The following is a 14,714-nucleotide window of genomic DNA, read 5'->3' on the forward strand; positions in this document are numbered from 1 at the left end:
ATCCAAGGAGACTGACAAGTGCATCGGGCAGGCCGTATGCAGCCCATGAGGATCAGAGTTGTCTCAGCAGGGATAAGTAGTTCAGAGACAAGGACAAACATCCTCAGAAAACTGTAAGATTTAAGGATCAGCAACAGTGTTCATGCCTTCTAGGGAGCCTGCAACCCCAGCCATGCCCTGCCAGCATGGGCCAGAGACACCAGCCAGCTACCTCTAATCGCTTTTTCCACTGCCCCAGGCTCTGTCTGTGGGGATGATTCTCTTCTAGTTGCCAGAAAGTCCTCCTTTATCCCCTCGTAGGAGGAACATTTTTCTCAAAGGAAAATTCCAGTCCCCGTAGAGAAGATATATTACTTCTCATGCTAGCACATCCTTCAAAGAGGATAGTCTCTATTTCTCGTAACCAAGGATATTTATTCTTTCTAAATAGATTTGTTTCTTCTAATAGTTGAGTGGTGTCTTCTGCTCTGCTGTGTTTGGGGTATAGGTTTTAGAAATCCCAGGAGCCTAGGCTTAGAGGAAGGAAGGGGTCCGCTTCACCTTATATTGTGGGACTTCCAGGATTTCTCTGCAGTGACCAGGGCCCTGGAGGGAAGTTGAGTGGTACTTCACATCTGCCCCCATCCCAGGTTCATTGTTCCTGCTCAGATGGCTTATTTTTAAAATACTTTATTTTTTTTCATAATACTGTCATTACAAAAAAATACAAAAAAACTACTATAAAAACATTCAGGGGCTTGTCAAAGTGAGAAAACCTAAAGACCCCACCCCAGGACCTGGCTGAAGCCATCTTCCCTAGCTTCTTCACTATTTGACCTTTCTACAACTGTGGGAGTGGGGTGGGGTAACAGACATCAAAGGGCTGGAAATTCTCCCACGCAGTCTCCATGAAGGGTAAGAAAGAAGTAGCTTCACATATCACAAAAGTGGGATTTGGAAGTTTGGGGGTGGCTAGGCCCTGAGTTCAGAGGTGTGGGGAGAAACCTGTGACCCTGAATCTCTTGGTGGGGAATAGCTGCCACCTGACCCCAAAGCCCTTTCCCTTCCTGATGAAGGCTGGGAGATGGACCTTGCCCCCTACCTCTTAGCCTTAATACAGCAGGCCCTCTTCCCCTCCCCCCACCTTGCACACTCCTGAGAGCAGCAGGGAGGACAGAACTTTCAGCTCTGTGGGATCTGGGCAGGGAAGCTCTCAGGGAGGCTGCCAAGGGCCCTCCTGTTCACCTTCCTGCCCCAAATGAAAAGTGTCTCGTGCTCAGTGGCCCGGTTCATGGGTTACGGACCTTCCCTTCTTATCTTGACTCCGGAGAGGCACAGATAGCTCTAGGTGAGTGCTTTGTGTGAGTGAGTATGTGTGCATTAACCTTAGACACTGTGGACCTAGGGGTGGGGTGGGGGTGGGGAAGCAGTGCCCTTTCTATCTTCTTCATCCCCCAGTAGGAGGAAGCTGAAGAGAAGGGAGAGGAGAGGTATTAGCAAAGCTGAGAGGGGAAAGAGGACATGCTATTTACAGGCATGGACAGGGAATCTCTGTATCTTCAAGTAGCACTCAGGTCACTCTCCAGCCACTGGCGTGGTTACTGGATTCAAAACAAGTGACATGAAAATTGACCCCAGGCCTGGGCTAGCTCTCCCCACCTCCCACCCACTTCCCCAAGGCAGCCCAGCTCTGAAAAGGTTCAGGGACAGGAACATGTTCCTGAAACCCAGTGGCTTTTTTTTTTTTTTTTTTTTTTCCATTTTAGAAAAAGTTGCCCGTGTCCGGCGGACACCAAGCTGGGTGCACACTGGGTGGGGTGAGTGTAGGGGGTATTGCTGTGGTAGACTCTGGGCTGGCTGGGGCAGAGCCTAAGAACAGGGTAGGTGCTGCTTAAGGATCTGTCGTGTCTGTGGTGTTAATCTGTCTGGGAAGCGAACTTTGAACTCGACAATGAGGTCTCCTCGCTGGGTGGGCACTTTGGGGAAGGGAAGGCCCTCCCCACGGAGTCTCTTCACGGTGCCTGGCTTGATGACATCATTGCAGGGTAATGGGATCACCCGGCCATCGATAGTGGGAATGTTCACAGTGCAGCCACACAGCGCCTGGGGAAAATGAGGCAGAGTGAGGAAAAGGTGGCACAGAGTGGGAAAGGAGGAAAAGATTGAAGCGAGGAAAGAATGCCCATTTTCCCTCCCCTCCCCAACACACACACAACCTGACCCAAGCCCTACCTCCTTGAGGCTAATCAGGGCACTGTAGAGCACGTTGGTGCCATCTCGGCGGAAGTGTGCATGGGGCTTGTCTTTGAGCACAAAGACAATGTCAGCAGGGATGTTGTCAGGTGTGGCATCACCCTCTTTGGGAAAGGTGATCTTGGTGCCTTCCTTCCAGCCACGCTTGATGACAATGTGTAGGATCTTGTCCTCGGTGCGCACAGTTCGCCCATCAGGGTTGAGGCGCCGCCTTGTGATCTTCATGCGCTTGGTAGAGCCGTGGTAGATCTCTTCCAGGGACACCCGCAGCTCATGCACCACAGGTGGGTCTTGTACCTTGCGCCGAGGGTACAGTGGTTCTGGGGCTCGCCTTGGACCCCTACTCAGCCCATTGAAGCCAAAGCGGCCAAAGGCACCAAATGGATCCTCATCTTCATCCACATCCATGTCCTCTGGGTCAAAGCCACCAAATGGTCTAGTGGACCGGCTGCTGGCAAAGAAGATATCGAAGGGGTTGGAGCCACCAAAGAAGGAGGCAAAGGTGGCATGGGGATCCCCATGAAAGGTGTAGTGAAAGGAGCCACTGGAGCCACCTGATGAACCACCGCCAGTCTTCAGGCCTGGAGGGAGGAGAAGTTAGGCATAGTGTGGCTGGTCCTGGCTCCACCCCAATCTCCGCCCCCTGCCCTCTAGCTCCTAGTTCATGGGCCTAGAGAAAGAAGCCCCCTTCAACTCGCATAAAGAGGACTGGCATAACAGAGTATGCCAGTATGCCAGAATTTGATAAGATTAATTTCTATTCTTAATTATATGTTTAATAATAAAGCACATCAGGAGGTTCAGAGAAGCTGAGTTACCTAACGGGTAGAAAAGCCAAAGCTAGAAGACTTGGAGGATAGGACTTCCAGTCATGTACTCTCTTCCATGTCTCCATGACCCAAAGATATCTCACAAAGCCTTCAGTGGCTGGCCTGGGATCACATTACAGTCATACCTGACTCCCAAATCTTTGTTTATTTCCTAAGACAAACAGAGTGAGAGGCAACTGGACCGGATTTAACTGTACAGGAAGCTATAAGTGACCTGTCCCAAATAATGTGGGGATACCGTCCAGGAGGAAGCCCACGCTCATTCTGCTTCTAGTGTTGTTCTTCTTCCTGACTCCTACCCAAATGGGAAATCAGGAGGGCCCCAAAAAGCAGGAAAGCTCATTAGCTTGGAGATGAGGAGCTATTTCTTTTTCTTTCTTTCTGTTTAAAAAATATTTTATTTATATGAGAGAGTAAGAGAGAGATAGCGTGCCCATGAGCTGGGGGTGGGGGGGTGGGAGGGGCAGAGGGAGAGGGACAAGCAGCTTCCCTGCTGAATAGGGAGCCCTATGGTGGAGTGGGGGGGGGGGAACTGGACACAGGGCCTGGACACAAAGGGGCTGGATGAGGGGGGAGGATGGGGGGGCTTGATTCCAGGACCCCTGAGATCATGACCGGACCCAAAGTCAGATGCTTAACTAACTGACCCACCCAGGTGCCCCAAGGAGCTGTTTCTCTAGAAAAAGTTTTCAGATGTTTTGCTTCCACACTCAGAGCTCATGGTATTGTACAACTCCAGGGGTGCTGTTCACACACTGGACAGACACAAAATACAAATGGGAATAATGCTTCTTGGACTTCTACAACACCAAGCCCCACATCCTATACCTGGTGTCAGAGCAGCCAAAATGTGCGAATGTGCTGGCACGTTGTGGGTAGTGGCCCTAGCTGCTCTCTCACAGTCAGGTCCTGCCTACAGAGCTCAGATTGCTGGAGGCAGCCTTCATGGGGGGATGGTAGTGGTGGTGATGGGGTGGGGTGTGGGGAGGAGTGAGGGAGGGGGTTACCACTGAGAAAGGATCTACAATGTGTAGACTCAGGTGGGGCACAGGCTAGGGGAAGGACTCTTCTCTTTGAGGCTTTTTATCTCGAATTTCAATTGGCTGTGGAAGTCTAAGCCTAAAATAATTAGCCTCTTATTTCCTGGGACCGCAAGGACAGACTTAGGTTTCATTAGAGAGGCCAAGTGTCAGGCAGTTCAGAGATTTGTGGCAGCTGTCTCTTCATCCCTCCCCTGAGACTCAGGGTCTGTTCTTTGCTTATACTGAGGGTCTGATTATCAGGTAAGTTCAAGAAGCTTGCCAGAGCTCAGTGAGAGAAAGAGGTTGGACTGGTAACAGCAAGAGGGGAAACTTCTCTGTAGGGATCCCTGTTGCAGTGGCAGTGACCACTCCCTTTCCCAAGCTGGGAACAACTTGTCCCCAGCCAGGGTTGTGCAGAGAGTCTCTGTGCACACTTTTGCTGGCTGGCTCTTGGGGCCGGGGCAGGGCCAACAAATATAACCCACATTTTCAAGGCTGGTTCTCCTTCCCTGGGCCCTGGGTTTCTCCTTAAGGTTGTGCTGCATTCTTTGGAGACCTCCTGGGCTGTAGATTGACAGCAGAACCCAGTGTCTGGTCCTAGGGGCTGAGCTTTGCCCTTCACTCAGGCTTGGTCATGCAGGCGGGGTGAAGTTTCTGGGTAGCTCTTCTGCTAATAAAGGTGAGGCCAAGTGGAGAAAAGAGTACAATTCCTAGGGGCGCCTGGGTGGCTCAGAGGGTTAAGCCTCTGCCTTCAGCTCAAGTCATGGTCCCAGGGTCCTGGGATCAAGCCCCGCATCGGGCTCTCTGCTCAGTAAGGAGCCTGCTTCTCCTTCTCTCAGCCTGCTACTCTGCCTATTTGTGATCTATCTCTCTGTCAAATAAATAAATAAAATCTTAAAAAAATTTTTTTAAAAAAGGAGTGTAATTTCTCGACAGGTCACACGGTGGCATGGTGTGTACACTGCTTCCCTCTTCCCCACCCCCTCCACCCCAGAGAGAAAAATGTCTTAGCTGAGAGAACACTGGGGGATTCCAGCAGATGTCTGTGAATGTGGGAGCTGGCAAGTCTAGTAGGTGAGCGGGTTAAAACTGAAGGAACTGGTGGCATGGAGAATGAGGAGTGGGGTTGGGAGGACTGGGGTGCAGAGAGGCTAACATGGGACACAAAGCGAGGAGGAGAGGAAAAGAACACTTTGGAGCACACTCTGTAGCAAGTACAGTACGTATCATTAGCCCATCTAGCTTTGACGCTGGAGTGGGGAGAGTGAGGAGGAGAATGTGGAAGAAAGGTAGATGCTCTTGGGCAGGAAGGACAGTTCCTCTTGGGAAGGAGAGTCTTCAGCTGTGGCAACGTCTCTTAATATAGCCTAACAGGTGCCTGTGGCTGGCGGGTGGCAGGCGGCCCTGAGGGGCAGGCCCAGAATTAGCAGCTACCTCATGCCTGTGGGATGTACTGGGAGGGGCCGCCCTCTCAGAGGCTTTATTTGGGCCTTTCCTGCCACCCTGTGCGAGGCCATCAGCTACTTCAGGGAGGGTGGCAAGATGCCAGCAGCAGTTCCCCTTCCATCCTTGGATCCCTGCCACTTCCTCCGGGAGGCAAAGCTCCCCCTCCATTATGCTGGCTTGAAGTGGGCAAGGAAGGGGAAGATCATCTCTCCATATCAGAGCTCCAGTGGTTAATTCCCAGGCTGCTTAAGGGCCAAACTTTGATGCTGATGAATGTAAATGCTCTGTCCTCAGACCGCCAAACCGCACACACTCCTTCTCCCTAACATTCCCTGTCAGCCAATGAAGTGGCTGGGACTTCAGACTGGACTAATAAGGCTGGGAGGGCAAAATGGGAGGGGGAAGGCCTCTGCTCCTGACTCCAGAAGTCTCTAAGGCCTGAATTTGAGGAGGGAGAGGGTTAGAGAGAAGTGGGGAGAACTATGGTAAGCCAAGGCTGGGTAGTGGGTGGTCTCTTCTCTCCTCCAGGTGTCAGTGCTAAGTACCCTTGCCTCCCTCACCCCCTCCTCAGCTTCCAGTTGCCTATGAGAACTGGGTTACCCAGCACCCCAGACAAGGACAGGGGTCCAGTATCAGACTGGAGCACTGTCCTCTTACCTTCCTCCCCATACTGGTCATACAGGCCCCGTTTCTTAGGGTCACTCAGCACATCATAGGCCTCTGCAATCTCCTTAAACTTCTCCTCCGCATTGGGTTCTTTGTTCTTGTCTGGGTGGTACTTCAATGCCATCTTCCGGTAGGCTTTCTTGATCTCATCCTCGTTGGCTCCCGATGGGATCCCAAGAATCTTGTAATAGTCCTTTCCCATCACAGCCACTGGACCGGCACTTGTCTCCTTGTTTCTGAAAGAAACCCAGGGGCAGTCCTTGAAGCCCCTCTTCCCTCCTGACCTAGCCCTGTTCCTGATGATCCTATAATCTCTAAGTGACTCACTGTGACTTTCAGCAGGTCATGCCTGTTCTGTAGGCCTCTGTCTCCCCATCAGTGAAATGAAAGGTTTGGACTAGATGATCTCTTCCAGCTCTGACATTCTAGGATTCTGTGATTTTTTCGTCAGCTCCTGGATTTTCCCGGCAAGAAGCTGGGGGCTGTGGCCTTCTAGGGGCTAGGCTAAGGCCCAGGTCCTTGGGCCAGACTGAGGACCCCTGAGAGGTCCTGCTGCATGAGGTGGCACCCTGGACTGACAGGCCCACACACAGAAGCTGGCAAAGATCAGTGTGCTGGGTGAGGTCACTGAGCGTTGTGGTCTTTTACGCCACTCCTCAGGCATGGTGCCCGGGCTAAGGGCAGCTGGGGCAGTGGCCCAGGACTAGGGACAGGCCCGGTCTTTAGCCAGCTGTCCTGGCCAGCCAGGCTGAGTCAGGGTGTGGGTGCCTGGAGTCCTCTCCACTAGTGAAGACCCCAGGCCTCCTTGTCCCTGCTCCCCAGATAATGCTAAGCCTCACGTGTGACTCAGATCAGAGGATGACTCATAGCCTTTGGAAACTGGTGTTTCTAACTCCCTGATTAGCAGGGAGATGACACTGTCCTTCCTCCAACCAGGGCAACAGTTCCCTTTACTCATTTTCCAGTGTCTACACACAAAATGTTTGTGAAGACATGTCTTTGCCATCTAAGCACTAGTGTTAGTGAACAAAAGCATCCTGGGCATAGGGCCTTTCTTAACCTTAGTTGTCAGAACAGTTAGGCACTAAATACTATTTCCTTAATACCTTCCCTTCCCTACCAGTCCCTCCTTCTCACCTGCCCAGTGGTTCAGGATCTGGCCCAGGGCCAGGTTCACACTCCTCTGATAGTTCCTTCTAAGTTAGATGCAGGGGCATTTGTTTTGTGAGGCAGAAACATAGGGCCCTCATTCTTCACCCTAATCCCCCTACACCACTGACTACGTAGTGGATAGGAAGGGAAGGGGACTGTTCTGTAGCTGGGGAGATGGCCAGAAGACATTCTCTAGGCCTTCAGTGGCTTGGCCAACCCCTACCAAAGCCCAGAAAATCAGAGTCTTTCTAGCAATGTCCTGGGCTGGCAGCCATAGCTGAGGTCTGGTTTTCTGCCTCTGACTGCTTCAGTCAGGTATACAGGGTTTCCTGGCAGGAATGAGGGCTGTAATGGGTACCGGGAGGCCTTAAGGCCTCAGGAAGGCAGGGACAATGGCCCTAGCTCCTGCTCCCACAGGGCCTGTTGCAGGTGGCTGAGTTGACTCATGGTTCTGGGAGTCACCTCACTCTGATGAAGAAAAGGCTCCATAAAGGCGGGTACTCCCCCTTATCCCCCTACCAGCATGTCACGCCTGGTGGGGGAAGCTGGGGTTGCAAGAGTGAGAGAAGAGCATCTGGGGGTGGGCAGCCATTTTCGGAAGCAGCGGTAAAAGCCGTCTGAAAGGGAACTGGGGGTGGTCTGCCATCTCTGCCTCAGCCCACACCTTCTCCCCATCACCCCAGGACTGGGAAGGAACCTTAGTACACCAAGAGGGTGCCCACAGAGAGCCACAGCAGCTTCTAGGCAGAGGGCAAGTGGAACAGCTTGCCAGTGCTCCCACCCTCCTCTTGCTGTCCCTGTATTACCTCCTTATCAGGCCAGCTTCCTTCCTGGCACTCACCTGATAAGCATTCTAGACCTACAATTCTCTTGTCTCCACAGACACAGAGCAAGCTTTTTCAGGAATTGCCTTTTTCCTCTTCCTTTCCTCCCTCTCTCCCTCCCTCCCCATACCCACAAGCCACGTGTTGGAATGACAAAGGAACCCCATGGCATGGCACTGCCTTGGATGGAGAAGAATGAAGAGGATGTTCATGTAGAGGCAGGAGTGAAAAATGAGAAATAGCAAGAAGGCCTGTATAGGGAGGGGAATGGTTGAGACAGAAAATGAATTACTGGTGAAGGGGACAAGGGATGACAAATGGAAACGACGGAGGTGGAAAATGGGTTACCAGTGGGTTGAGAGAGAGATGTAGAGAGTTGAAACACTGGAGAAGATGTCTGTGGAAAATGGATGGATGCCCAAAAGGTTTGGTATAGGAGATGAATGACAAGGGGTGCAGTTCATTCAGATGTAAGGGTGAGGTAGGAGGGGGGTTCTTACATGTAATGGGGATGGGATGAGGATGATATGGTTGGCAATGAAGGGGGATATGATATGGAGAATTTGACGTGGTAGGGATATGAGTGCCCTTCTCCAGAGGGACTTACCGGAACTTTACAAACCCATTCAGCGTCCACGCTCGAAGTTTTAAGGGCTCCAGCTGAATTTTAAACATCAAGCTGGCTAAGAAGTCTTCTCCCCAGAAGTGTGGGAAGCTCCGGAAAGCTCCTCGGGCCTGTAGTGGGGGTGCTGCTGGGGATGGGCAGGAGAGCACTGTGCGCTTAAACATGCCCAGCCCAGCCCCTCACCTCTGATCGCTCCACAGGAGCCTGCTTGGAAAGCTGCAGCTCTGGAAGCCACCTCCTCAGGTTCTCAGAGGCACTTGCCCAGCAAGTCCTGTCCGGTGCAGCAGGAGCTAGACCTGATCCCCAGGTGTGGAGAGTGAAGGAATAGGGTCCAGCAGCCACCTGCTCTCAGGTGCAGCAATGTCTGTATGAATGGCTGTATGGCAGTGTGACAGTAAGGCTGGCAGTGGCAAGCGTGTGCTTGCTAGTGGCAGCCTGTGTACCTGTGGCAGGTGTGATTGTGAGTGCCTGAGAGGCGGTGAGTTCCTCTCGCCTCTCTCCAGGGAGGATCCGACCCCAATCCCCGAGAACCTACTCAATGAAGTCACTGACCCGGAGTCTCCTCCCTCTCAGATGGGCGGGGAGGGGCGGGGCAGAGCCGAGCTCGCCCCGGACAAAAGGCGCGGCGAGGAGAGGAGGGGAAGGGAGGGGAAGGGGCTCGGGCGGGGGAGGGTGGTCGGTGATGTCACCGGCGCTGACAGGCTGGGCTGGCTCAGAAACGCCTCCGCCGGCGGAACCCAATCCGACCCGGCCCGACCCTCCCCCCAGCTCAGACGCTGGCTACCCCCTGTTAAGAGGGTCGCAGACATCGAGCACTTGCAGACCCCAGTCCCCGCACCACCACGGCAGAAGAAACGATGGGCCTTCAGTGTCCCAGCGCCTCCCCCCGTTTCCCCCACCCTCTACACCAGGACCCCTGGCTCCGCGACGCCCCCGCTCCCGGGACCCCTGAGTCCTGGCTCGGTGCCCTCACCAGTGAGGAGCTGCGGGCGCCACCGCGGTCCGTCAGACAGCCGCTGCCCCCTCCCCTGGCTCCGGCTCCGCCGCCTCCACTCGGGACAGGAGTCGCCTGCCCGCCGGCCGCAGACAGCGGGCCGGGGAACCCGCCCCCACGGCTCCGCCTCCGCGCCGCCCATTGCGCGGCCTGGCCGTCACTCAACCCAGCCTCCGCTGTAATTGGACAGCCTTCAACGAGTGCCTTCGTGATAGCCGCCCATTCTCCGCCCCTGTCACCCGGCCACACGCGCACACATTCCGGGCAGTGATTGGTGTCCGTCTGATTGGTGCACTCTGGGATCAGTCAACCACACCTCTTCGCTAGCTCGTCGTGTCATTGGTGAAAGGAACAGAGGGCGGCAACTCTAGGCGCCCTTTGATTTTATTGGTTGGTCTATCGGGCTCAGACCCGAGACTGGGGGCAACTATATTAGTCCAATCTCGGGTTTGAGAAGGTGGGACGTACTGGCCACCGCTCGAATCCCGGGAGAACCTTCTGGAACCTGTGTAACGTCAAAGGCAGCCTTAAAGGAAAACTGCCTACCAGTTGGCGGTGATTTCTGGGCATTCTTTCCTTTCTTGATTTAGGAGGGTAGGGGAGAGAACAGTGCGCTTTGCGAGGTGTAGTCTGGACCAGGGTCAAAAGGTCACCCCTTCTTACCTGTCTTCCATCCGGGCTGTGAACTGACCTCGACCAGATCTGATTCAGCTTTACCTTATCTTGACCCAGAATTAACCTGAGGTGACCTAACAAAACAGACCCCGATAGACATGCAGAATTTAAGCACCCTTCCGCTTTCTCCTTTGTAATTTACACTGGTAGTTGTTTCCAGGTTTAGCGCCTCCTCATTCCCTTTGTGAGTCCCCTATTCATCCTCTGTATAATCCTCTCATCCCAGCTCCCTTGTGAGCAGCCCCTCCTCAGCAACCCCCACAATTCTCATTAACGTTCTCTCTGTAATCTTTCATCCTACTTCCCCTTTGAGTTCCCAAATGTTAGCCCACCCTTTCTTGCCCCTCTTCTTGGCTGGATATTATCTCCTGCCCCCCGCCCCCCTCCGCATCTTCCGTTTCATCCTATTCTTAATCCGTTATCTACTTGTATGATCTGTTCTATCCTAACTCTCCCCTTTAACCCTTCATCTCAGCTCCACATAATTTCTTTAACGCACTCAGAATCTCCCATCTCAATCCCAACCCCCTCTCTCCCCCCGTTACATCTCAGCCCTAGTGTCCCCGGTGTTCAGAGCAGGCAGGGCTGCGGAGGCGGTAGCCAGCGGAAGCCGACGCTTGAGCAGACACGGTGCCTGGCGCCCACGTCACTGTCTCCCAGGACCATCTGTGCTACAGGGAGCGGGGGTGGGGAGGGGGTTATCCGGGGGTGAGGAAGGAGAAGGAGTTCTTGGGAGGTTTGAGGACAAAGGAAGGGCCAGGGCAGAAGCTCTTACCTCTCTCTCTTTGCCAGAGTGTCCAAGTGTTTCCCAGAAACAGTTTGGACACTCATGAGTTCATGCAATCTGGAGAGAGGTGGAAACTGAGGCTTGGAGAACATCAGTACCTGGGCCACAGAGCAGAGCAGGAGAGAGATCTGGGGGGTTCCAAGGTCGGGTCTGCATATTCTCCATTATCTGCCTTCTTTCCAGTACTCACCGTGGTGATCCCAGATGTAAAGGGGTGTGAGCTGTGACGTAAGGAAAGGAACTGGGGTAGAGGATAGAGAATAGGTGGAATGAGGGAAATGAGAAGAGGGAGGATAGATGGGGTGAGGGGGATGGGAAGAGGAGGGGAGAAGAGATAGGGTGGAAGGTAAGGAGGGGCCCTGAGAAGGGAAGAAGTGGGAAACAAAGACTAGAAGGGAGGGGAAATGGGATGATGAAGGAATGGAATAGTAGTGTGACATGGAGATGGGCAAGGTAGGATGAGGGGGCTCAGGACCGATACTGGCTACTTCAGTCTGGGGGATCTCACTCTGCCCCCTCCAGACGCAATGGGGGCCCAGGCTGTGGGTGGCTCTACTTCTTCCTATTCCAGTTCTGTCTATTTTGCCTCCTCCAGCCTTGCTTGTGCCAACACGGAGGCAGAGTTTAGTCATTGGCCATTACCTGGTCCCTGCTAATGCTATATTGTGGGCTTAGACCTTTGGGGGTGCAGGGCCTTGCCTTCAGGTGCTGGTAGCATGGATTCCATTGTCTGCTGGGTTTTTATTTTCACCCTGGGTCCTATTGCCCTGGGTATCAGGTGTGCATTAGGAACCAGGGTGCACAATGTGGCATAGGTGTAAGAATGTAGGCTCTGTTGACCTTGTGAGATTGCTTGCCACATCTGTGCCTCATTTCTTTCTTTGTATCACAGGTATAGAAAAGAGCAGTACCTCATAGGGTTGTTGTGAGGGTTAATTAAGGTAACACATGCAATACATGTAGTTCTGAGCTTGGTATGTAGTTATTGCTCAGCAGAGTTAACCGTTACTCTGTATGTTCCAGGTATCTGGATGTGTGAGTGCATCTGTTTGATGTTCAAGTCTGATTGAGACTTATTTGTACTGTTGTATCTGTAGTGTGATTTGTAAGTGAAAGTGTGTCTGTGTATATCCGTGTAATATTTTTGTGAGGTAATATGCCTGATTGTGTATTATTTGTTGTATATGTGATTTTGTGTTAATATACATGTGTGATTAAATGACCATGTAGGTCTGTGTCCCTGTGATGAACCGTGTCATGCATATTGACACGTTGACTGCCAGTGCATGCATGAACCCGTGATCATGTCTGTTCTGAACACCCTCATTCTCCTCCCTTCCTATGAAGACGTCATAACCCTAGGTGTCCCTCATTTTCTCACCCTGAGGGAACCGGAACCTGGGGGCAGGGGCGGGGGTGGGTGCCAGTGAGGAGGTGTTTAGACAGGAGCACATGTTCCCTCCCAGACTGTGTATGGGAGGGGGAGCCCCCTATCTTGCACATATCCTGAAGGCTCCAGAGGAAGTGCTCCCCCCCAGCCCATTCTTAGTTCCCTGTCTTGTCGCCATGGCAGCAGTTGCCAGGGGCTCCCACGGTTGCTAAGGTCTAGGTGTGGGAGGCTGCTAGGCCCTGTTGCCAGTAGAAACAGAGAACAGGAGTTGGGGGGAAGGAAGACTACCCCCACAGCTGCGCTTTCTGTGGTGACCCGACTGGTCCTTGGACCTCTCCTGTCCCCAAACTGAACCTTTGACTTGTAAGTGGCAATACTATTGTTGGTGGGGGGCTTTCACAGGAAGCTGGAATTGAAATATAGGGATCCACCTTCTGAGAGGACCGTGGCTCTAGCCTGCCCTTTACCATCTTTAAAGTTGGGAGGTCCTTAGAAATTAGTGACTACTTCATTCTGTCCCCCAACCCTATACTTCTCCCCTTGCAATGTCTTTGCTTGAGTTCTCCTGTGGCTGGTACTTACTACCTGATGCTTTCACCTGCTATCGGAATGCTACATTGACCCCTGAAAGCTGACTGACTTCTTCCTGAAGTCAGACTCTTAGCATCTCACCTGGATACATACTTCATGCTGACACTTGAACCCAGAATTCAGTTTCACACAGAGTACCAACTTTGACCTCACCTGAGTAACTGACCTTGGCCTTAGTCCTGGACCAGTCAGTTCCCCAAACTCAACACTAGCCTAAGCCCTTTCTAGACATGGATGAGCCTTAATCCTACTTGAATTCAACTGCAGATTCAGTTCTGGTCCTGTTCGCTGACTGGACACTGACCAGCGATCTAACTCCCTGGTTCTCACCTGGTCTAAACCTACACTGACCAGTAGTAGTACCTTAAGGGTTATTTCTTGCCTTGGAAGTTAGAGAATAATGCTAGAAATGACCAGCAGATGGCGTGCAACATCAGGTTCTAGAGGCCGGCTTTCCAGAGCCCATCTGGGAAGGGGGTATTAGGTGTATTGAGACCTTGGCTCTTTTCTCTCAGGTCAGGACCCAGAGCTGGAGGCACAACAGTCAGTCTATGATGTTGAACTAAAGAAATTAAGTTTCTTGGGTCTGTAAAATCTTGAATCTGCCTGTATCTCAGCTGGGCTTAGGGCTGGGCATACACCAGAAGGTGCTTCATCATTTATAGGTATCACAAATCTCAAGAGGACTGTATACCTGGTAAGGTATCCCACCCCAAACTCAACATTTCTATCCTATACAGCTTCACTACCTTCCCTGGTATCCAGTTACCTTTTTGTCCTATTGAGAAAAAATCTGCCTCTCCTCCACCTTTGGTCTTAGCTCTGTTTTTGAGGTCACATTTACCTCATCAGTCCCATCTACATTTACATCCCTGAAGTCTGCTCCTCTCCAGGATGAGACACCTCTCAGGCCTTCATGGGTTCCTCCTCTGCCTTATTCCCTTCCAGCCCCTAAGAGTATGCTCCCTTGGCTGGGTTTCAGTTCATGGTGCCTGGGTCTGATTAGCTTTTTCCAGGAGTGCTGGTGGAGTGTACAAATGAGCCAGCCGGCCTTTCGCATCTGACTCTGAACTTCTTCCTACATAGCCTCATGTTACATCAGTTTTTTTGGTAGCTCCCTCGTACTGTTCCTCCATATCAAGTGAAGACTATAACCTCCTCTTCCTGAGCTGCTGGATCACATCTTGCCCCTTTGTACAATGCTACAAGTGTACAATTGCCCAAATGTTATGATTTTGAAAGGAGTGTTATATTTATTTTAAAAACGAAGATACTTGGAAAAAAAATGAAACATTTTTGCAATACTTTTTGTATTTTAGGACAATCTTTGGGCCTGCAATTCTCTACATTTATGTTTACTTAAAAGTGGGATAGGAGGGACTGAAGTGCTTGCTTCAGCAGCACATATGGAACCATACAGAGATTAGCATGGCTCCTGGACAAGGATGACATGCAAATTCATGAAGTGTTCTATATTTTT

At 52.0% G+C, this 14,714-nt stretch overlaps 1 protein-coding gene and 1 pseudogene across 2 annotated transcripts; one reads left to right on the plus strand and one right to left on the minus strand.

The window, feature by feature from the left end:
• Positions 1-653: 653 nt before the first annotated feature.
• On the minus strand, positions 654-9,920 carry DNAJB5 (DnaJ heat shock protein family (Hsp40) member B5). 2 transcript variants are annotated; one of them, XM_032307092.1, is made up of 5 exons: positions 9,771-9,920; positions 8,780-8,924; positions 6,188-6,432; positions 2,212-2,813; positions 654-2,082 (listed from the first exon to the last, which is right to left on the minus strand). In XM_032307092.1, exons 2-5 carry the CDS (start codon positions 8,845-8,847, stop codon positions 1,849-1,851), a joined length of 1,149 nt encoding a protein of 382 aa, XP_032162983.1. In that variant the 5' UTR covers positions 8,848-8,924; positions 9,771-9,920; the 3' UTR covers positions 654-1,848. The 2 variants fall into 2 exon arrangements, with proteins under 2 accessions (XP_032162983.1, XP_032162984.1); XM_032307093.1 differs by lacking the exon at positions 9,771-9,920 and having other exon boundaries at positions 8,780-8,974.
• Positions 9,921-14,619: 4,699 nt separating this feature from the next.
• On the plus strand, positions 14,620-14,714 carry LOC116571226 (annotated as a pseudogene).

The sequence above is a fragment of the Mustela erminea genome, chromosome 12 (genome assembly GCF_009829155.1).
Source record: "Mustela erminea isolate mMusErm1 chromosome 12, mMusErm1.Pri, whole genome shotgun sequence".
NCBI classification, from domain to species: Eukaryota; Metazoa; Chordata; class Mammalia; order Carnivora; family Mustelidae; genus Mustela; species Mustela erminea.

Bases quoted from the DNA above. Each gene is read 5' to 3' on its own strand.
- DNAJB5 (XM_032307093.1), bottom strand. From the start codon at position 8,961: ATGTTTAAGCGCACAGTGCTCTCCTGCCCATCCCCAGCAGCACCCCCA. The intron at 6,433-8,779 runs GTAAGTCCCTCT...GGTTTCTTTCAG, and splicing joins AATGGGTTTGTAAAGTTCCG to AAACAAGGAGACAAGTGCCG. The intron at 2,083-2,211 runs GTAGGGCTTGGG...CATTTTCCCCAG, and splicing joins CCCTGATTAGCCTCAAGGAG to GCGCTGTGTGGCTGCACTGT.